The sequence below is a fragment of the Diabrotica virgifera genome, chromosome 5 (genome assembly GCF_917563875.1).
Source record: "Diabrotica virgifera virgifera chromosome 5, PGI_DIABVI_V3a".
NCBI lineage: Eukaryota > Metazoa > Arthropoda > Insecta > Coleoptera > Chrysomelidae > Diabrotica > Diabrotica virgifera.
In genome coordinates this window covers 60,349,590-60,374,673 of record NC_065447.1, presented here as the reverse complement: position 1 = coordinate 60,374,673, position 25,084 = coordinate 60,349,590, and the positions used below count along the sequence as shown (strand labels likewise).

Sequence of the window (25,084 nt, the reverse complement as noted above, 5' to 3'; positions counted from 1 at the left end):
TATTCATTGAAGGAGAAGAAGTAGAAAATGTACAGAAGTTTTGCTATCTGGGAAGCATAATTGACGTTAGCGGTGGAATAGAAAAGGAAATTAATGGAAGTATAACTAAAGCCCAAAATGCGTTCTATATGCTAAAGAAAACATGGGAGTCCAATAAATTAACAACCAAAACCAAAATCAGGATATTTAATACAAATGTAAAGAGCATTTTGCTATATGCAGCAGAAACTTGGAAAATAGAGCAAAAGATTATACAAAAGGTTCAAAAATTTGTAAATAGATGTCTTAGACGAACATTGCAAATATATTGGCCAAATCGGATAAGTAACAAGGAACTTTGGAGAAAATCTAATCAAGAGCCGATAGCCAAAATGATAAATAGACGCAAATGGAAGTTAATTGGACACACATTAAGGAAAAATAAAGATGATATAATCAAACAAGCCCTGGATTACAAACCAACCGGAAAAATAAAACAAGGCAGACCAATGACATCCTGGAAAAGAAATATTACCAGAGAGCTAGAAGACAATGGATTAACATGGAAAGAGGTGAAAGCCCTGGCCAGAACCAAAGATGAATGGAGGGGGACTGTAGAGGCCCTATGTTCCAAATGGAATCAAGAGGAGTAAAGTAAGTAAGTAAGTATAAATTAATATTTGAAGAGATGATATAAATCAACTCAACATAAAATCTCTTGATATTATTTAGAGAACCGATTCTCATCAATATACGGGTCTCTTTAGTAATGTATTAATTCGAACAAAATTAATTAAAATCCTTTATACAAGGTATCTTTAATTTAAAAAATCTCTTTCGGATATATCACAGAACGATTTCGAAATAAAGATTTCATCATCAGTGCTGTTAACAGCTTTAACATGCTTGAGCCATAAAAATGTAGGGGTGAAAACCCTTTAAATGTAATACAGTTGTAGAAAGTTTAATATAAAATGAGGCGTGATGTTAAAAACTGTATATCCAAAACCTTCTGCGATGAAGCCAGAAGGGGATTTTTTAAATTAAATATACCTTTTATAAACAATTTTAATTAATTTTTTGAGATTAATCGTATACAGCCGACTGTAGGAAATGTTTCATTGTGGTTGTAATATTAATTTGAGTTGTTTTCTCCATTAACTATTTTACATATAGAGTGTTCCTACGAAAATTTGACCCCCACTCCAGTAACTCAGAGACCAAGAGTTTTTTTAGAATTAAAAAAGTATGTCAATTTGTATTGAGGGGAGGACGAATTTTCATGCAAATTCGTCCCCCTTTCCCCGCCCCGCATCAGCCCACCAGTTTTTTTTAAATAGCAAGTGTAGTCGAGTGGCACATCATTTGAAAGGTATTTGTTGTCTCTACAGGACAATCTTTTTTTAATTTGTGGAATAATCTTAAAGATAATTTTGGATTTAACTAATTTATAATAAATTTGTTAAGTCCAAAGTTATCTTTAAACTTATTACGTAAATTAAAAAAAAATAGAGCGTCGTTTAGAGAAAAAAAATTACCTCTCAAATGATGTGCCACTTGACCACACTTGCTATTTAAAAAAAAATGGTGGTCGATGCGGGGCAGTAGGGGGTTACATTTGAGGGCATGAATTTTGCATGAAAATTCGTCTCCCTTTCATTAAAAATTGGCGTGTTTTTTTTTTAATTTTGAAGAAGCTTTTGGTTTCTGAATTTCTGAGGGGGTCAAATTTTCGTTGGAACAGACTGTATATACACATATGTCCAAAAGTTTGGAATATTGGAATATTTCGCCTTTTTATTGATTTTTGTACATAAACTTTTCTGAATAATTAAACATCATTTTGTTTCAATTCTTAACAATACTAAATAAATCTCAAAGCCAGATAAACGATATGCAAAAAAAATATTTATTCTCTTGGAGTGAAAAACTTAGAAAGTACAACTTATATTTAAAAATAAATTAGTAAAGAAAAAAATAATTTTCAATACAACTAATAATTAGTATTTCCTCCACTGCTCTGTATGCATGCCTGTAGGCGATTTGGCATGCTTCCGATTAACTGGTCGAGCTGGGCTTGCGCAATTCTCTCCCATTCATCACGAGTAGCATCTTTTAGTTCGCGAAGTGTAATAGGCGGATTGTTTCGCTTTTTGATGCGTGTTTTGAGAATGTCCCAAGCATGTTCAATAACGTTCATATCGGGGGAATTCGAGGGCCACTGTAATGTAGATATTCCTTCTTCTTCCAGAAAATTTTTACTGCTGCTGTTCGATGAGGAGGTGCGTTGTCATGCATCAACACAAATTCATCACCTACTGCCCCTCGGAAGAGACGTACGACAGGATTTAAAACTTCCTCGATGTACACAGTACCAGTGACACTTCTCTCCAGAACCAGCAGTGGCGTCCGTGTACCATTCATAATACCACCCCAAACCATAACACTGCCACCTTCAAACGGAACACGCGGTTGGGCTTTTTCTAGTCGGGCTTGTCATCCTGCGGTCCTCCAAACCAGTGGTTCTTCTAGAATCAGATACCAATTCAATTTTTGACTCATCAGAAAACATCACGTTATTCCAGTTAGGACCATGTTGCACCATTTCTCTAGCCCATTGCTACCTTACTATTTTGTGTTGGTAGGTTAGTTTAGGAACATCTAAGGGCCTTCTACGATAGAAATTTACCGCATTTAATCGGCGTGTTATTGTTTGCCGAGAAATATTCAGTCCTTGCAGTCTAGAAATTTCTCCGGATATACCACTTGTGGATTTCAGACGATTTCTTCGAGCTATCAATGTTACTTGCCGATCTTGTGCTGCTGTTGTACATCGACTTATACCACTTCTGGAACGATCCTTGACGTCATTTGTCTCTTGGATTTTTTTTAATTTTAGATACAGCACTCTGAGTAACATCAACAATATTCGCGATATCACTTTGACTAAAGCTCTGTTGTAACAAAGCAATTACTCTAGATCTGTCAAAGTGAGATATCACGTTTCTAGGCATTTTTAAATGGCTCAATTCAAATTTAAACACAGACTGAAATAATGTGTAAGTACGCTAATCAGTTGAAAGTGACCAAAATGGGCAAAATGATACAAAAACGTTTCAAAGTTTTTATTATTTTCATGTAAAAACGCTCTAAAATGAATATCAACAACAGTTTTGAAACCACCATAGGCGTATATATATTATTTGTACGTATTCCAAACTTTTGGACATGTGTGTATATTATGTTAGATTTTTTGTGAAAATACTCCAATTATCATTTTAATTTTTTTTATTCCCTGTCGTATGATGATCCTAACACCAAAATTTTTTTCGTATCTATAAATTAAATCGTGTTCAAAGTTTAATTTAATATGAGTACCACATCTTTAATAAAAATCCAAATCTGCCCATTTACTTAGTAGCATTACAGTACTATAAAACGCACTCTCTTAGAACAGATGATTTGCCGTGGCTGGTTTCAGATGATCACCCAGTAGGTAAGAGGCAGCGCCTCCTGTCGCCCCCAAAAGGGAAGTAAAAGGTGAAGATAGCGCTGCAGCTGCTGCCGCGGCTGCATGTGATCCGTGGTGGGATTGAAGATGGCTAGGTTGGGACAAAACCTTGTTGGCTTGTTGAACTAAGAGGGCGGTGTTGCATGATTGCGGGCTCATGGAAGACCATTTGTTGTTATTTGAGATCAAGTCTTCCGATTGCTTGCCTGAAAAAAAAATTGTTTAAGTATTTACTCAAAAAAATGAAATTATAAATATGTAGACAAAGTTAACCCATGAATTCATTGTAATCCCGACTGGCTAGGTGTCGTCTGTCAGAATACTAATCAAAAATTTCTAAATATAACTCAACAGTATTACATTGAACATTGAACTGTCAACCAATTTGTCCAGAGTCCAGAGCATCCTATAATGACAGATAAAAAACTTTAACAATTTTACACACATTTTTGATTAAATAGATCTTGATCATTGCCTACACGAGCAACTAAAACTCATATTCGTTTGGTAAAATATTAGTACAATGATTTAATATATTTTATACCATTTTATAGGTATATCAGAGTTTTTTCTCAATGACAATATTCTTGCTTCGTCATAATGTATTCTTTAACCACTTTGCCATTTCAGCTTTTGCTTCTAAAAATCTTCTAATGATGTTGGCTACCACATTAACCCATCTTATTCTATTCACAGCAGATAGAAATATATGTTAGTCCACTTACTAAGATTGGCCAGCCAGGATTATATCTACGTCCAGGAACTGTATTGCCCTCAATCTTACCTTACAGAATGAACTGTAGAAGTCGGTATTTACTATTACACTTAATGGCCGAAATAAGCCAATTTTCTGTTCTTTAGGTGTTAATAATCTCTTTGTCTTCTCTTTGACTCTGGAGAATAGTTATGGTAGTTGCGAGATATATCTATAATGAGACCTTTAACATACGTCGTTCAGTATCAACAAATTTCAAATGCATCTAATCGTTTTGTGGCATCTTCCGTAGAGGAGGATACTAAAGAAGTAACATTCTTAATTCTTAATTCTTAACCCGCCATTACACGCGCTATGAGGGAATCCCTCACCATATTTGTTTATAAGCAATGAAATTGTGTAAACTAATACGATAACCTTAAGCACCCAGGAATGCCTTTAGCATGGTTCATGAGAGGGTATGAAAAAGTTATAGAATATTTCAGGCGGTGAGTGTGCTGTGTGATAGTTGAAAGAAGAGACATCCCTCTTCAGGTGAGGGAATTCCTCACTGCGCGTGCAATCACGGTGAAATCACGTTTCTGTTATCTCAAAGAAACTTTTAGGTTTTTATTTAATATTTAGGTAGGTTTAATTAAAATATTATTGTTTGGATTAGGTTAGGAACAGTGGCACACCGAGGGGGGGGGAGTTTTGGGGGTTAAAATCCCACCCAGAGCATATAGAAATATATATAAAAGAAAGTAGGAAAATGTAACTTGTCTTTCACAAATAATACAAAAAACTTTCGGTGCCCAAGCAAACCCCCCTCCCCTCCAAAGGAAAATTCTAGGTGCGCCACTGGCTACGAACCCATTTTTAAATTTACCTATTCTAATTGGGAAATAAGCCACAATTTAACTTGAAAAATTAATTTTATTGACGTTTCGAATTCCACCTCGGACGTCGTTATCAAAATACAAAATATTAATGGTTAATTATATAAATGCCACAAAGAAATAGCTTCAGAACAGTTGTTAATTTTAATTTGTATTTTTAGTAAAATCAATTCGCGTAAAGAACGTTAATTTCTTCATTGGCTTGCTGAAATTGAAAATTAAGAAAACTTGTTTTTGATCTATATTATTTTTACTTTTGTTTTGTTAAATTAATAAAAAAAATTAGTTTACGAGTCTTTCTATAATATGTGAGTACAACCCATTTTATATTTATACATGTTGACATTCATTCTTTCTCGAAATAAGTCGAATTGATGTAGGTGAGGGCGACGCTCATACGCGTGCAACCACGTCACAATAGAAGACGCGTGTAACGGCGGGTTAAGCGTATATTAATACTTAAAAATACGTTGCAGAAAATCTTCCTAACACCGATAAAGATCGCTTCTGGTTTTTTACAATACGAGTTTTTAGTTCGTAGTTATGATCTCAAATTTCCATAATATTGGAGTCCAAATAGCATATTTTCTCCACTCTTTTTAACGGTGTATCGCTTATTCTAATTTGGTAGTTTATATTGTTGTTTTTACTAATGATTATCCTTATTTCTGCCTTCTTACATTTTAGTTTTAGGCCGTATTTGTTACATGTTCCTATACTAAAAATAAAATAAAAATGCACTAGAAATAAACAAACCAATACACGTTGAATGTTCGAGGAGTACTCTCGAATCATGATTTACAATGTATCAACTTTGTAAATCATAATTTCGGATTTACAATGCATATACATTGTAAATAATGATTCGAGAGTGCTCCTCGTAACATTCAACGTGTCTTGGTTTGTTTATTTCTAGTGCATCTTTATTGTGATTGTATACAACATTATCCATCAACATTCCCCATGTTGTTCTACTTTTGTTTGACTTTGTTTTTATGTCCTATTTTTTCATCCATCAAGCTGGGCCGGACTGGCTTATAAAAAAGGCGCCAACCCAAATCATAAAAAAAGCGCCAACCTAATCTCTAAACAAAGGCGCCAGAAACCCCTTCTTTATATCAAACTTTTTTCAAATCCTAACGCATGTAAAGTAAATAAAAAATATTACTTGTGATTTTTTAAAGTTTATTTTAATCTAAATCCCTAAAGTAATTTACTATTTTTATTGGAAATAGTAAATTATATTAAGATGCCATAAAAACATAGCTTCAGTATCCCTTTTACTACTTTCCATTTTTTGGTGCTCTCTGAAGACTTAAAACAAATTTTTGAAAAGTTTGAGTAATTTTTCAACTGCTTCTACAGAGGAATCTACTGGTTCAAAAACATTAAACAAAAGTCATGTTTGGTGTTCAATATAAGTCACTTTTTGAATTTTTCAAATTTTTAGAGCGCTCTAACATTCCATATAATAGAAGAGTAAACCTATATAAAATATTTGCAACCACACGGTGTCAGACGATCCGTGCCTGGGTGGTGAATGACCGAGATCAGACGGCCGCAATGCGGAGCCCTCGGAGGACTGACGAAACCCTTTGAAATTCAAACCTTGGCGTGGGTAAGTGCGCACTGCCTCGCCGGACAGTATAATTCGCCCCTACTCATGGGAACTATATGGATAAGTATTTAATCACGCAGGAAAAAATAAAACAAAACGAAGGGACAATGGAGCGAGTCACCGGTGATGATGCAAGCTGGAACAAGCTATGAATGAGATGATAATATGGTGTTCATCAGTAGTGAAGAGAAAAAAGGGAAAGTACTCAGCGAAGAAGAACAGAGGAAGGAGACTTCGGAAAAACGGGATCTGTTAGAAGAATTCCGGTCACGGGTAGGGACCTGAACAAGACGGATCTTCCAGCGGATTCAACCTTGCAAAGGAGCTCCTCATTTGGGAAGAAAAGATTTAGAGAGAAGGAGTAGAGCTCCGACATAACGACTATGGTAAGAGCAATGAATACACTTAGCAGAGTTACAAATAATTTAGTGAAACTAATGTCCGACCATAAGAACACGAAAGTCGAAATCAAGAATGAGGTAAAAAACCTTAAAAGAGTCACCAAAGACATCCTTTTTGTATAGACATGACTGTCTGTTTTTTCAATGTGCCTCTAGTAAGTTGCCGTTCCATCGTTTTCGTGGCCTTCCCACTAATCGTCTTCCTATTGGGGAACCGTCTCTCGCTGTCCTTAAACTACCGAAGACCACTGTCCACCGAAGACATGGAGGGCACTTTCAGAGAAGTCGTCCTCGGCATCATTAAGAACCGAAATAGAATAGTGGAGAAAAGCGGAGAGGAAGTTATGACTAAGAGGCGGCAAGCGTGTCCACACAAATGGACTTCGAAGAGTTCTTTCCCGAATAACTTAGTGAAAGAAAGATACAAATAATCGCAACGGTTCTGAACTCAAGGGAAAGAGGCTTTGAAAAAATTAACATTATAAATTCGAATGGGAAGAAGATCACTTTACTTTACGGTCGCCAAACCGGGAAGAGGAAATAAACCTCCATGCGACTAAGTAATGGTCTTGGAACCTGAACATCTAGGTAAGGGGGAAAGGTCCTGATCAGGAACAACCGAAACGGGTAGTATGTGAAGTAGGTAAATACAGACCAAGAGAGATACCTCCAACTTAGTTCTATGATCACAATTACAAGGTAGAGTCAGGAAAAAGAGAATCGGGGAAATCGTCAGACTATTTTCGTGATCCCTGTAGAGAAAGGGGTGACGGAAATGGAAGGGGACAAGAGACTACTGGCAATTATTTCTAAATTATTGAGGGAAAACATAGAGACACTGGAGACCAGAGAAGCGTATCTAAGAGTATAGGGGGGCTACAGAGGTAGGGACCTCAGGAAGCTCCTCGAAGTCACCTTTATGGGTATGGACCTCCACTTCGCGCTGGAGGAGTATGAACGTGGTGACGAAGAAGGTGATCGTGAAGGGAGGTGGAAAATCCTACGCCGAGTTGCTAAACCTAAACAAACGCTGTGCAGACATGAGGAAGAGTCACATTGGTGTCAAAAGCGCTAAGAAGATTAGGTACAAGGACCTAAACCTAGAAGTGGCATGAAAAGAACAGGCCGAGCACCTGAAGAAGATAAGCGTGGCCTGCATGCACGAAAACGTATTAGAGAACGTCCGGGGCTATCAGGACCAGGTGGACATATTTGATATAGACAGTGATGTCAAAAAGGGAAAAATCCTGAGACAGGTTCGGAGGTATACCGGCAGCAGAAAATCTAACACATCAAACTCATCTCTATAAGGGAAAATAGTGAAGGCAACACAAACGTCACAGTCAGGCCGCCGCACATCGCAGCCAAGAAAGCACTGAGAAAAGAATCTGTTGGCTATAACTCGTGCAAGATACGAAAGAGAGACTGTATGTCCAGCGATACTTCAGATGCCTACAGTTCGGTCATGGTAAAACCGACTGCAAGGGAGAAAACAGAGCGGATTCCTGCTACAGATGTGGCAAATGAGGCCATCAGGCACGAAAGGTCAGTAGTGCCTTTTTGCCTCACTTCAGTGCCTGGAGTATAAATGGGATGTAAATGATTAATGAGACGTTACAATATCTGCAAGCTCTTATTTTTAAAGGAGGAATTTCTTAAACATTTATACCAAACATTAAAATGGCCACTTTTTGCGCATTCCGACAAAGTTGCGTTTATACTACGCCCACGGGCTTCATTATGTAGGATTCTAGGGCGCAACAGTCCTATACGTATAATGTAGTGATGGAGCGCAGAAGACTGCACATGTTTTGGGCCAATTGTGAGATATTATAATAGAAAGGATATTGATACCTACGAAAGGCGCCTGAATCGAAAAATTGGTCTTCGAGGGCGCCGCGCGTCGCATCTAAGCTATTTGATTATCTAATACCTGATACAAGTTGACAAGTTGTATTTTATTGTACCCAATGGTTTCATTATTTAGAAGTCTGTGGCGCAACAATCTAATACCTGATACAAGTTGTATTTTGTTGTACTCAATGACTTCGTTATTTAGGATTCTGGGGCGCAACAATCCTATTATGTTTAATGTAGTTATGGAGAGCAGAAAACTACACCTGTCTATTATAGGCCAATTGTGGGATGTAACACTGTTTGTATCAAGTATCAGATAATTAAATGGCTTAGATGCGACGCGCAGCTCCCTCGAATAACATTTTTATAATAGAAACAGCGAAAATTGATACCTACGAAAGGCGTCCGAATCGTAAAAATTATCTTCGAAGGCGCCGCGCGTCGTATCTAAGCTATTTACCTATTATAATATAAACAGCGGATATTGATACCTACAAAAGGCAAAGGAATCTAAAAATGGTCTTCAAGGGTGCCGCGAGTCGTATCTAAGCTATTTATTATAACAGAAACAGCGGAAATTATTGATACCTACGAAAGGCGCCCAAATCGTAAAAAATGTTTTCGAGGGCGCCGCGCATCGAATCTAAGCTACTATGTATTATAATAGAAACGGCGGATATTGATACCTGCGAAAGGCGCCCGAATCGTAAAAATGGTCTTCGAGGGCGCCGCGCGTCGTATATGTGCTATTTGATTATCTGATACCTGATACAAGTTATACTTTGTAGTACCCACTGGCTTCATTATCTAGGTTTCTGTAGCAGTTTCTGTTTCTTCATTAAGTAAAAACAGTTTTTAGGGGAATGGTAGCCGCCTAATCTTTGTGTAAAGGTTAAAAAAAATTTTCAGCGTTTAATTTTTTAATGGATAGATACTAACGAAGGCAAAAGGCGCACCGGCCCACTGGCCGGTGGGCCGGCGGGCCAGTCCGGGCCTGCATCAAACCTAATGTCTCATCTGTCATTTAACCACTTCTTTATTTGCTTTTAAGAGGCGTTTCACTTTTGAACTTTCAGTATTTAATATAATAATAAAAAAGCCAACATGCCTGTAATGTAATGTTCCCTGTAATGATATTATTTTCATTTATTTTGAAAAAATGTGAATAACTTGAATTATCCATGTCTGTCTGTCCCAGAGTCTTTGTAAACATAACTCCTCCATCATTAGACCAGAAAGAATGACAAGTTAGGTATCGAATGAAAACTTATAACTCAAGGATGGTATTAAAAGTCACGGTTTTTAGACATTTACTACGGTTGCCTACTCCGACTGTGGTGGGGAGACTTAAATGTCTCCAAACCAGTACCAAACCAACCAAATATCAACAGTTTTCCATAATTAGGTATTATAATCCACTAAACTTCTTTATTTTACAACTATCTTTAGTATTTTCCATACATCAAAGACATAAAAATTCCGATTACGATTTAAATTACTGTATTCTTGTGACGTAATATGTCTAAGAACCGGGATTAAAAGTGAGAAATTTGACCTCGGACTTCCGGTTTTAGAGTTATAACCGGAAGTACTGTTTTAAAGTCGCCGAAATAGTACACGTAATATTATATTCGACACGCTTTACCAATACGAGAACAAATACGGTTTCCTGCCTGTCAGGGTCTGTCCGTAGATCTATCTGTCTGCGAATATAACTTCTTCTTCTTCTTCAAATGCAAATCCACTAATGGATGTTGGCGACCACATTTTCCATTAACTCTCTGTTTCTTGCAATGTGTATCAGTGATTGTATGTCGGTAATCCCTGTCCATTGCCTTATGTTTCGGAGCCAGGACATTTTCTTGCGTCCTATTCCTCTCTTGCCTTCAATTTTACCCTGGATTATAAGTTGAAGGAACTGGTATTTTTCGTTTCGCATGATGTGACCCAAATACGCCGTTTTTCTTTTCTTGATGTTTTCGAAAAGCTGACGTTCTTGTTTGATTGTTTTAAGGACATCCACATTTGTGACTTTTGCCGTCCATGGTATCTTTAGGATACGGCGATAAAGCCACATTTCGGAGGCTTCTAATCTGTTTATATCCCTCGTTTTGAGTGTCCAGCCCTCTATGCCATATAGCAGCACCGACCACACGTAGCATTTAGTAAACCTTAGTCTCAGTGTAAGGTCGATTTCTGAGCAGCTCAGTACCTTCCTGAATTTTACGAAAGATGGTTGAGCTTGCTCAATGCGACATTTTACTTCCCTGTCCGATGCCCAGTCTTCAAAAAGCCACGTTCCTAGGTATTTGAATTTGCTTACACTCTCAATGGACTTAGTATTCAGTGTTATGCTGGAATTTTCAAATGCATCCAAGTTTCTGGAGATGATCATGAATTTGGTCTTTTTGGTATTAATCTCTAATCCCATTCGCTTACTGTATTCTCCGATTATAGTGACAAGTTGTTGAAGATCTGCTATGTTGTCGCAAATTAAGACAGCATCATCAGCATATCGTATGTTGTTGATTAATACTCCATTCACTTTGATTCCCATCTCTGCATCTTCCAAAGACTCTTGAAATATGGCTTCCGAATAAATGTTAAATAAAAGAGGGGAAAGCACACATCCCTGCCGAACACCCCTTCTTATATGTATGGATTTGGATATAGAATTGTCTATTTTTAATTGTGCTGCCTGATACCAGTACAAGTTTTCAATGCATCTTATGTCTTTTTGGTCTATATCAAGCTTCTTGAGGATCTGCATTAACTTGTGATGTTGGACACGATCAAACGCTTTCTCGTAGTCTAGAAAGCACAGGAATACGTCCTTCCTCTGATCGTAACAATTTTGGACCAACACTTGTGTTGCTACTATTGCTTCTCTTGTTCCCAAACCTTGCCTAAACCCAAACTGAGAATCACTGATGTCCCATTCACATTTTTTGTATAATCTTTGATGTAGTATTTTTAAGAATATTTTTAAAGTGTGACTCATCAGGCTAATGAGTCTGTGATCCTCACATCTTTTTGCATTGACTTTTTTGGGTAGGGGAATAAATGTAGAGAGCAACCACTGCTGAGATAGCAACCAGTTTCATAAATAAAATTAAATATTTTATGTAGTGCTGAAATGATGTAACTTCTACGATAAGTTATGATATAACTTCTACGTTATTAGAACTGATAGAATAACAAATGAGGGGTCGAGTGAGAGCTTATAGCTCAAGGATAGAAATTTAACCTCAGACTTCCGGTTGCAGAGTGGCAACTGGAAGTAGTGTTTTAAAGTGTCCGATATAGTACAAGCGATATATTACTCGACGCGATTTAGCAGGACAAGAATAAATATATTTTATACTTCTGGTTATCATATATCACTTCCGGTTAAAAAGGTGTACACGGAGATAACACAAGCGATATATTACTTGACGCGTCTTAGCAAGACGCGAAAAAAATATTATACTTCTGGTTTTCATATCACTTCCGGTTAAAACGATGTAATCGGAAGTGCCACATCATAGTCATAGAAGTAGTACATAATATGATATAACCATCATCGCATTGAAAAGCTGAGCTCAAATATTTAGTTCCGGTTTTGATGTAATTTCCGGTTAAAAAGTTATGACCGGAAGTTTGGCAAAAATGATTCAAAATTAGTGAAATCATATATCAATCGACGCAAAGTTAGACGAAGAGTTCAAATATCGACTTTCAGTTCTACTTTTGGTCACATTGGGTGAAAACCAAGGACTTACGAATTCCAATTGCTTCTTCTTCTTCTTCTTCTTCTTACCCTATCCTGTAGTCCTTTTCCAGCAATCCTTCTTAAGATCAATTGCTTGTTAAAATTTAAATTCGTTTATTTATTTCTTCTTTTTCTTCTTCTTCTTCTTCTTCCTCTTTATAAGCAATTCTGCTTGTTGATTGGCGGATTGATACCTCTATGGAAGGTTGTCACTCCATCTTTTGCGCGGTCGGCCAATACATCTGCCGATTGGTGATTTACCTTGTGCTATTTTGACCACAGGTGTCTCCCCCATTCTGGTTATGTGGTTGTTCCATTCTTTTTTTCTATTTAGTGTCCATTCGTTTATACACTGTACGTTATATTGTCTTCTAATATCTTCGCTCCCCTTTCGATCTCTCAGTGTCTTTCCTGTAATTCTTCTCAGTACTCTCATTTCTGCCGTTTCCAGTAGTCTTTGTGTTGTGGCTGTATCGGGTCTTGTTTCTGATGCATATGTCATTAGGGTCTTGTTTCTGATGCATATGTCATTAGTGGCTTTATTTGGCATATTTGGCTTAATAAATTTTGATTTATCTTTTATATAAATCACTCTATTTTGGTATTTTGGTATATATTTTACATAAATACTATTTTTAATTATTACCAAATATGGTAAACTGTGAAAATTTATAAAAAAAAAAAATAAAAAAACCACGTAGAAACACGCGACCTTGTTCAAAAATCCCTCATTCACAGGTACACGTAGAGTTGGCACAGAGTTTTATTTTTGTGTAGTCGCCTTGGTGTGAGCTATGTATCAAACTTATGATATTTATGGAATCAAACTAGACAATATCATTTTTATATTCGAAGATAAATCTCGGGTCCAGCTGGTAAATATCAGAAACTTTCGTATATGATATTCGTCGGTCCGCGATTACTAAATGATGCTGGTGATATCTTCGGCAATATTGTCAGGGGTGGATTTTGGGAATAATATTCATATATGTCAAAAGATTTGTTTTAGTACCAAATAACTATACTGAAAAAAATATACCTTCGTATCGAGTGGCACCTCTGTCTAAGTATTTGTTATACCCTGACCGGCACAAAAAACGACCACCCCACAAAATGGGTCATTTTTGATGTCTCGAATTTCCTAAATCTGTTGTCCGATTTAAGTATTTTTTTAATAAATATGTTATAGCCACGTTTTTTAACAATATCGCTGTAATAATATTGTTGCTAGACAGGTAAATTATCATTGTACCACACCCTGTGTAAGTAATATTCTAGCGTTTATAAAATACTGAAATTAAAACCCAACTATAGCCTCAGGTTTTCTTAATATTTCGTATTTGATTCATTCGCTTATGTTGGACCATAAAAAAGTTAGGTACTTTAACAACTAGCCATGTTCTTCATCAATACAGGATGTTTCTAAATATAGGGCAGTCAATGAGGGTATTTGGCTCCGAATTCCATCCTACTACATCGATTTACTTTTATTTTCACAGTAAGTAGGGAATAGCTCAAGAAACAAAGTCTACCCTATGCCGATGTGCGCTTTTATTTTGGGGGTGCTTCCCACCCCCTCTCGGGGGTGAAAAATGTTTTGGTTAAAATAGCCACGGAAGAGGCTAGATAACCTAATTTTAAGCAAAAACTGTTCTATAATTATTTTTGAAAACTCATTACTTTTTGAGTTATTTGTGGTTGAAAATTGGCGATTTTCATTGAAAAATGACACCTTTTTGGGACGGAATTTTGCGAGTACCTTAAAAACTATGCATGTAACAAAAAAACTATATAAAATATTTCTGTAGGTTATAAAAAAAACAAAGAGATTCGTTCCTTTATAAATCTTCCAGTTAAAATACAAAGAGGGACATGGTAGCTAAGAAGAGTTTGTTTTTTGGTGCATGCTCAAATCGGTGTATTCAACTTGAAATACCAGAGAAACTGTCGATTTTAGATGTATAATGATACTAATAACTTTTGTAGTGCTTGAAAAGACCTTTAAAATGAGAAATACTAAATGTCGATTACATTCAAACTAAGCGAGATATTCTGCAAAAAAGTTGATGACTGATATATTTTAAGAAGAAACGAGAAGTGTATTTAACCCCTCATCCACCAAAATTTAAATACATAGTTTTCCTTCTACAATACTTTTTATTATAGTGTTATTTCTATGTTCAAAAAGTAAGACTGGATTAAATTTAATGGTTTTTGAAAAATATAAGATCAAATTATAGAGCGCATTTTTAAATTTTCTTAAAAATTTTCCTCTTCCTCCATGTAACCCGAAGAAGATAAGAGATACGAAAAAAAGATACCATACAAAAATGTAGGGCTTTTCCAGATAAAAATTTCTTTTTTATTTTTCATTACTGTATCTTTTATCATTTTCAAGTTACATGGCGAAAAAGAAGATTTTTAAGGAAATATAAAAATGCGCTCTATAATTTCATGTGTTTTTTTTCAAAAACCATTCATTTTAAACCTGTACAACTTTTTGAACATAGAAATAACACTTTAGTAAAAGGTATTGTGGAAGGAAAACGATGCATTTACATTTTAGTGGACGGGGGTTAAAATTACTTCTCATTTTTTCTTAAAATACATTAGTTATCAATTTTGTTTGCAGCATATCTCGCTTATTTTTAATGTAATAGACCTTTAATATCGCTCGTTTTAAAGTCCTTTTCAAGCACTACAAAAGGTATTAGTAGCATTATAACCTAAAGTCGACCATTTCTCTGTTATTTCAAGTTGAATACACCAATTTGAGAATGTAGCAAAAAACAAACTATTTCACCTACCATATCTCTTTTTGTATTATAACTAGAAGATTTATGAAGCCACGTGTCTCTTTCTTTTTTATAGCCTACAAAAATGTTTAATATAGTTTTTTAAGTTAGATGCATAGTTTTTAAGGTATTCGCAAAAAACCGTTCGAAAAGGTGTTATGTTTGAATGAAAATGGCCAATTTCCAACCACGAATATCTCAAAAAGTATTGAGTTTTCAAAAGAGAATTATAGAACAGTTTTTGCTTGGAATTAGGTTCTCTAGCGAATTCCTTGCTAATTTTAACCAAAAATTTTTCCACCCCTAAGAAGGGGTGGGAACCACCCCCAAGATAAAAGCACACATCGGCATAGGGCAGACATTGAATTAGGTGATAAGCACAGGCTAGGCCCAAAATTCCATTAAAATCCATGCAGTAGGACAGAATTCGGAGGTAATATCCTATTCTTGCTCTCATTGACTGGCGTAATAAGTACGACAAACTTTAAGGGGTAATTCTGCATAAAAAAATAATGACCGGTTGATTTATAAACATATGTCCGCAAATGCTTCATTTCCGAGATACGGGATGTTGAATTTTTTCTTACAAACTGTCGATTTATTTCTTGCTCTAAAACCGGTTGAGATATGCAAATGAAATTTGGTAGGTTTTAACAGACAGTTATTGCACATTATATTCTCCATTGGCACGCATACGGGTAATATGGTGGGTAATATTACCCGCATGCACGCCAATGGTGAATATAAAATTCTTAATTGTATGTCAAAAAATTCGCAATAACAACTTCTTATCCCTCCGTTACTCGCACACAGTGTATGAGACCGGCCCTCTAAATAACTTCCTATAACTCTGATTTTAGTGGAGATTTTGAATTGCTGCTACATATATCTCTTCAGTCATCAGTCAACTGTGGGTGAAGTCCACGTGCAGTGCAAAACAGAGTATTGTATTTTTATTATTAGGCAACACGGTGCGGTACACCGCGTGTGAGTATTTTTGCACATTTTTTTTTTGTTTAAATCAGACGTCGATAGTTTTAATTAGTAAGGTAATTTAAGATACTTTTCTTATTTTCAATGTTTATATATTTGTTTATTTATATTTAGATAAGAATTAAGAGAAGGAGAAGCAAAGATTGTTACAATTATTTGAGGAAGTATCGACTGACGAGAAAACGTATGAAGATGATGATGGACAAAGTTACTTTTTATTAAAGTAATATAATGTTGACAAAAACGCATATCTACAAAATTATATGATCATACATTCATTCAATAATATTATTATAATTGTACACAATTTTGCAAAATTTTTTTTTAATAATGCTGATTCATATTTCTGGACCCGGTCATCTGCACCGTGCGCGAGTATTCGATCACAAAAAATTGGCGAGAGTAACGGAAGGTTAAAAACTACCAAATTTCATTTGTATATCTCAATCTGTCTTTAGATCAATAAATAAATCGTCAGTTTGTAAGAACAAATTCAACATCCCGTATCTCGGAAACGAAGCATTTGCGGACATATGTTTATAAAGCAAACGGTCATTATTTTTTCATACAGAATTACTCCTTAAAGTTTGGCGCGCTTATTTAGAAACACCCGTATTGATAAAGAACATGGCTAGTTCTTAAAGTACCTAACTTTTTTATTATCCAACATAAGCGAATGAATAAAAAAACAGAATATTAAGAAAACCTGAGAATATAGTTGGGTTTTAATTTCAGTATTAATTTTAGAAATGCTAAAATATTCCATAGGGTATGGTGAACTTTGAGAAAAAAACACAGTTTGATTGGTACACCTGGTATACAATGATAATTTATCTGTCTGGCAACAATATTATTACAGTGATATTGTTAAAGAATAGGTTTAGGAAACTCGACCACAGGTTTAGGAAATTCGAGACATCAAAAATGACCCATTTTGTGGGGTGACCTCCACAACGGAGGTCGGCGATCATCATAGCGATTCGAACTTTAGAGACGGCTGCTCTGAAAAGTTCATTTGATGTACATAGATTAATACCATTCTGTCGGGTTGCGCAGCTATATTATACGCCCCCCTATGCATATTTTTCATTGAAGCGACCTCAGTAGTAATAGGCGACTATAATGCCAAATTTATTGAAGGAAGTTATGAGAAGTACATTGGGAAGTTCGGATTGGGTGAATGAAACCACAGAGAAGAAAGACTATTGCAATTTTGTATAGAAAAACAAATGCAAGTGAGCAACACTTTGCTCAAGCTGCCAAAGGACAGATTATAAACGTTGAAAGCACAATTAGACAAGAAGGATCGAAGGATCAGAAATCAACTTGATTAGGTACATTCTTATTAGTAAGAAGTTTGAAAATGGGATACAATATGTAAGGTTACCCAAGTGGCGATGTTTCATCCAAATATTACAACAAAGTTGATATTAAAAAAATTACAAAAACCAGATACCTACTGCTCAAATTACAACTCAGCTAATTAATAAAAAATTTCATGATTTCAAAGAAGAAAACATAGTAGCAGATCCACATATGCATTGCTCAAAAACTAAATAAACAATAATAACCACTCAACACTAAACTTTAAAGTAAAAATGATCACCAGAAAAATGACTTAGAAGCTACTGACACTAATGGATGAACGTAGGAAACATAAACATAAGGATAGAAGAAGATTCCCAATGTCACTAGAAACAAAATTAAGGAAGCAAAGGAAAGGGAATAAAAAAGAGCAATTTAATTGAGGAACTCGATGGTAAATACGACAGCTTTAAGAGCGTACGCGCAAAATTTCGGGCCGATGCTTTTTAAATGCATTCAATTTTTTCGAATCCTGAGAGAACTAATAAATATTTTTGAAAAATGTAATTGCTAAATAAAAGATTACATTATTACCTAGGGCCGAAAGTTCCTTAGAATAAACAAAAAGTTTCTTTTAAACGAAATAAATTTAAAATCACATTGAATTTTCTCTTCATTTTCACGCCTGTAACTTGTTAAAATAAACATTATAGAAGCTTTCAGGGACTTGCAATTAAATTTTTCAAAAATATTTATTAGTTTTCTTAGGATTCGGAAAAATGGTTGCATTTAAAAAGCATTGGCACGAAATTTTGCGCCTACACACTTCGTTCACAAAAAAATACTAAGGAATTTGTCGAAAACATATTAGAAAATGGAAAGAAAATGGAAAATAGGAAAGATAGTTAGACGAAACGCGTGGGACATCGTACTATTCTTTGCAGCAGCTTCGCAAGTACAAACAGCCATATTAATCAGCAACCTCTGCAGGAGACACTGAATTCAAGACGATAAACATTGTTATGTACATGTATAATTGCTGCAATCAAGCAAGAAAATTATAAATATACGAAAATCAATTTTTTACTTTTCCCTGAATTTTGTTGAACAAAACTTAAACGCAATTAGGAAACATATTTCTACAAAATTATTGTATTTTTTTTTAATCACTTTAATTGGTTTGGTACATAATGCTCCTAATTCGACCCTGTACATCGACCAATATAAAATTCCTGCTAAACATTAGAACGCAAGGGCGACGTCAGGAGGCAGGATAGCGAGCGAGTGTACGTAGCAGGACTAACAGGACTACGAGTCGTCGTAGAGGCATCACGAACGGGAGCAGGAATAGAGCAGCAGGAGCTTCCCTTGCGCCTCTCTGACATTTAATCTAGAAAATTGCCCGCTGCCGCCCATTTATTTCCATTACTGTCAACTCTTTAGCTGCTGCCTACGTAGAAAGACCCACTCACACATACACACATACAACACTCTCCACTTTCCACTATGGAGAATTCTTTCTATCGCAAAACACCAATCTGATGTCACATTACAGAATGAGAACTTTTTCCATTGGGTGTCGGATATGTAATTGGCTCGAATGCCGTTCTTGTTAGAATTAAATTAATTCCCAAATGCTTAGTCTCCGGAGGGTAGAATATCCTTACGTTTGGCGCTTCTGTTTGTTTCTATTGCAACTTGATAGCGCCATTCTGCCATCTAAAGGATGCTTAAATATTTTTTAAAAGTTCCAATTCTAGTAGTGCTTTCTAGATTCTATTTTAACGTTTTTCGTGAAACAAATAAAATCTCTATAAAATTTCATTATTATATTTTTCAAAGGCCTAACAAGCTTTTTTTAATATACAGTGCTCTTCAGATAAAACTATTAGTGCATTCTTTGGCGGTTTTTGCTGTAAATTTTAAAGATCCCTCTGTATTGACATGAAATCTAGCATACATATAGTTAACATGTCAAAGAAAAAAAGTGATATAGTGCCGATGTGTGCTTTTGCCCTGGGGGTGAGTTTCACTCCTTCTCGGGGGTGAAAAAATGTACGTCCAAAATAGGTCCGGAATTCGATAAACTGACTAATCCTAAGTAACTTTTGTTGTATATAGTTTTTTCACCAAGTCAATACTTTTCCAGTTATTTGCGAGTAAATATGTTCATTTTTAAACAAAATAACCTTGCTTTTAGACGGATTTTCGCAAATAACTCAAAAAGTAAGTATTTTGTCGAAAAAACATTCTTAGCAGAAATATAGCCTGTAACAAAGTGAAAAACAGGTGTATGCATAAAGTCTCTAGACCTAGTAGAAGGAAAGTTATAGCTAAAGAAAAATAGGTTCGCCAAATTCCAAATAGAATATTTCAACGTGAAATAACCAAAAAATAAAGCACTTTTTAGAGCCAACTCATTACAACTTTTTACAGAGTTTAAAAAGTTTTATTTCTGTTTTTATAAAAAAAGATTCTAGCATCAAATGTAAGCAAGTTATGCTCAAAATACTGTTGGTCCCTTTGCTTTTACCAAAAAAAGATCGAGAAAATCACCCTCTAATTAGCAAGTTAAATGAAATAAATCGTTACAGCTTCATATATTGCTTTATTTATATTGTATTTATATGATCTGTAAGTTATATTGATGCAACGTGCTTATTTTTGAAAAAATTGGTTTTAAAGTAAAATATTTAAAATTTTTAATTTTGAAAAAAATGCTTTTTTTTCAAAATAACTTAAAACTTATTGGATGTACCAACGACCCCAATAATAAAAATAGTTGGCTTTGCTTTTCTTAATATTTTTTATTTTTTTGTTTTTCTGTAAAACAAATATTGGTTAAGATTTGGTGTTTTAAAATTTGCATACACTCATGATAAGTGACTCTCCGAGCCCTTTCAACTACAGCCCTTTCAAAAATAAGAACTTTGAACCGATGAAACTTACAGATCATATAAACAATGCATACACCAGTAAAGCAACTTGTGAAATGGTAACAAATAAGTTCATTTGAGATGCTAATTAGTGGGTGATTTTCCGGATTTTTTTACAAAAAAAAGGACCAACTTTATTTTGAGCGTAATTTGTTTACTTTTGATGCTAGAACTTTTTTATAAAATAAAAATAAAGCTTTTTTTAAACACTTTCAGAAAGTTGTAATGGGTCTTCCCCAAACATCGCTTAATTTTTTTATTATTCACGTTCAAATATTAGATTTGGAATTTGACAAATATGAACCTATTTTTCATTAGCTTTAACTCTGCTTCTGCTAGGTCTAAATATATAACACAGACGCCGTTTTTTAAATTTTCTTACAGGCTATATTTTTGCTAAAAATATTTTTTTCGACAAAATGCTTACTTTTTGAGTTATTTGCGAAAAACCGTCTAAAAACGTGATTATTTTGTTTAAAAATGAATATATTCGCTAGCAAATAACTCGAAAAGTATTGGCTTGGTGAAAAAACTCTATATAACAAAAGTTAATTAGAATTAGTCAGTTTATCGAATTCCGTACCTGTTCTGGACGTACATTTTTTCACCCTCGAGAAGCAGTGAAACTCACCCCCAGGGTAAAAGTACACATTGGTACAATATCACTTTTTTTCTTTGACTTGTTAGTTATGTGTATGCCAAATTTCTTGTCAATCCAAGCGGTTCTTTAAAATTTAGAGGTTTTGCAAATACTATATCCACCAAATAACTTTTGAACCACTGATTTTTAGAAAAAAACGCAAAAATATGTGAAATAATACTTGAAGGGAAATACATTATGCCATATTTAAGCTTGCCGGGAAAGGCACCGTTCACCCCGTATCATCCCTTATTTTTTTTTTTAAATTACTTCTACCTTTTTTCATTTAATATTTGGATTTTTCTCCTTGTACTGATTTCAAAAATATATAAATAACACTTGATGCTTAAAGTGATTAGTTTATGAGAAAAATAAATAAAAAAGCAAGAAAACTGGATTGAATAAAATTAATTTTTTTAACAAATTTTATAACATTTAGAATGAACATTTCACTACCGAAAATTTTAACAATATCTAATTATTCAAAATTTCAACAGTTATTTTGAATAATTCATGTTAAAATTTTTAATCTTAATAGTTAATAGTTTTTACCCCTCGAATTTGGCCTCGTAGAGTATGGCCAAGTTATAAAAGAAGTTCTCGCTCAGTTTAGCTGGACGTAAAACTTTTTGGTTTATATCGTGATCTATCCTTTATATTCGGAGAAGCTTCTGCGACTTTCACTTTTCAAAAGACTATACATGAAGTTTATTTTGATTATGATTTTAAAGTTACTGTATGGTATCCACTGTCGCTATGTCATTGGCGAAACCAAAATAATTTTTTGTTATTTTGTTCACTTTTCTGAATAACTTGCTGGACAACTTTTATTTTTTAACGCATATTTCGACACCGGATATGAATAACATCGCAACTGCTCTTACCATGTTTTTTAACTATGGCTTAAATGACATCTATAAAGGATATCCTTCATTTTGGTCTTACCAGTCCCGGATTAAGAATCTTGAGGCCCCTAGGCAACCCAAGCTAGGAGGCATCTAGCTAGGAGAAACTTTTGTCTTTTTCCTCCAAAACCTGGGATAACCACTCCATCTCCGAGCGGTATTCCTTTGATATATTAGTGGACATTTTGTAGACTTTAACTTAAATTTTTGTTTCATGTTGTAAAACGTGTTGCTTGAAGAAATAAAACAAAGAAATAGTCAAGAAACTGTAAAATTCCAAGATATTTTAAATTTTAAAGCAATAAAAAATTATTTTAGTTTTTTTTGTTATAATTATCAATCAACGAAAAATTCATTTTAAATAGTAGAGGATACGATATAAGGTCGAACTGCACCGATCTGTTTAATGGAAAAAAATTATTTTATATGTAAATTAGTATGTTCAACATTATAAAAAACAAGTATAATTAATTAATAATTAAAAAATGATTTTTTTTATAAATTTGACTGCCGTGTTTAACAAAAAAAAATTAACACTATCGGTAAGTGCAAAGCCTATAGGATATGTAAAAATAGGGGTGCCTGTAAAAAGCCTGTTCTAAATGGGGGTTGCCTAATTTTTAAAATTTTACAGCGTCTACTTATGGATAATTGAACATGTGTAGAACTTTGTTATTACTAATTTTACGAAAAAAAGTTATTCTTTATAAAAAGTTCTGCATGATGTAAATCCTATGATTCAACCATCAGATGTCAAATTTTGTCAATCTTATACGAGTTATGTTAAAAAATGTTAATTTCGGCCAAGAGTGACTTCGACCTTTCGAAAATTGTTATTATAAAACGGTATTAATAATCAAAAAATATGTTTAATGCGGAATTACATCATTATAATTAAAAAAAAATTTGCAAGTTTTTCTGAAATTATAATTTTTTTTAATTCTTACAAGTAGGATAACTCTTTTATTATCAATTTCGCGAAAAAAAGCAATTGTTCATAAATAGCTTTGAATTGTCTAAAACCTAAGGTGCAGCCATCATCAATTAGATATACTTTATACGAGGTATATAAAAAAATTTGAATTTCGCTCCGGAGAAAAGTTATTCAGTATTAAATATATATTTCAATATAGAAGAATATCCTTATAATTTGAAATATTCTGAAATATATAAAGGTATAAAATATCTCTTAAGCAAAATTCATTGGCAAAATCGGTAAACTTGGCAAAATTGGCAAAAAGGGAAAATCGCTGCCAAAAACTCGCAATATATATATACAGTGATGAGCGTGCTAATAACCGGCAAAATAGCGCAAAAGATGGAAAACATATTAAATTGTGAGATAAAAGGGAACAAAACTAGTAGAGTTGTTAAATTTAGCGATAGTTACTTATAGATTGACATTATATTGATTTTTTTCCACCTTTAGATGTATCAGAAGAGTATGTCAACTAAAACTGTCACTGTGACAGTGGCATTTCTCAAACTCGTCTGATACGTCTAAAGGTGGGAAACAATCAATATAATGTCAATCTATAAGTTACTATCGCTAAATTTAACACCTCCACTAGGTTCATCTCTTTTTATCTTACAACTTAATATGTTTTCCATCTTTTGCGTTATTTTGCCGGTTATAAGTGCGCTCATATATTATTCATTATAAATAAAGCATTTAAATATCGTTATAAATTGCAACCAGAAAGCAACACATAGTTACTTGAAACGTTTATCTTTTTCAAGGATATAAATATAAATGAACAATGTCAGTTGTCAAAAATTTCAAATTAAAAAATAAAAAATAATTATTAAAGATATTTTATTCAGTACAAGAATTTTATTATTCAAAACCATAAGTTATGGACCATGGATGTTAAATGTGGAGACAATGAGACGACTTAACGCCTTTGAAATGTGGACCTATAGAAGAATTGTGAGGGTTTCCTGGGTAGATAGAGTTACGGAAAATGAAGTACTGAGAAGAATAGGTAATGAGAAGGAAGTTGAACTTACAATTAAAGAAAGAAGGCTACAGTAAGTCGGAAATGTGATGATTTTATTTCAATTTATGCATATAATATAGCTAAAAGCACCTAAACTATTAAATTTTGAAGTTTGAACTCTTGACAAAACCGCATCCATAGAAAAAGTACAGTGTACAACACATGAGAAAACTACATATTTCTCCCTCGCTTGATTTGCGGCCCTCGCCTAGTTCCTCGGCTCGTGCCAACAAAAATGTCTGCGCTCGTGAGAAATATGTCGTTTTTTCTCATTTTTTGTACAGTCTACTATTCCTTACAGGAAATTCCTGTAAGGAAATAAGATTTCCATACAGATATTTTTCGTTTCCAGGCAACAGCTAAATATATGGAAATATCGAACGTTCCTTTCAAAAAAGTTGTCAAAAATGTCTAAATTCCTGACCGATTTTAGGATTTGTATTGAAAAATATATTATAATATATTTCAATATTTAATGTTTACAGTTTTTTAATTAATCTAATGCAAATATATTTCCAAATTATTGGATATTTCATAGCACTTTTAATTATATAAGTACCTACATATATTGCGAGCTCTTGCCAGTGATTTTCCTTTTTTGCCAATGAATTTCGCTCAAGAGTTGTTTCATACTTTTATATTTCAGAATATTGCAATTTTAAGGATATAATTCTATATTGCAACATACTTTTAATGCTGAATAACTTTTTTCCCGAGCGAAATTCATATTTTTTGACATACCCCGTATAAAATTTATAAAATTGATGATAGCTGCACCTTAGGTTTTAGACAATTCAAAG

At 34.3% G+C, this 25,084-nt stretch overlaps 1 protein-coding gene across 1 annotated transcript in view; it reads right to left on the bottom strand.

Moving 5' to 3' along the window:
* Nucleotides 1-3,427: 3,427 nt before the first annotated feature.
* Nucleotides 3,428-25,084, bottom strand: part of LOC114330792 (homeotic protein ocelliless-like) — a 199,182-nt gene continuing 177,525 nt past the window's right edge. The window contains exon 3 of the mRNA XM_050651926.1: nt 3,428-3,696. Within this exon, the coding sequence (XP_050507883.1) occupies nt 3,428-3,696 (269 nt within the window). The remainder of the gene's footprint in view (nt 3,697-25,084) is intronic.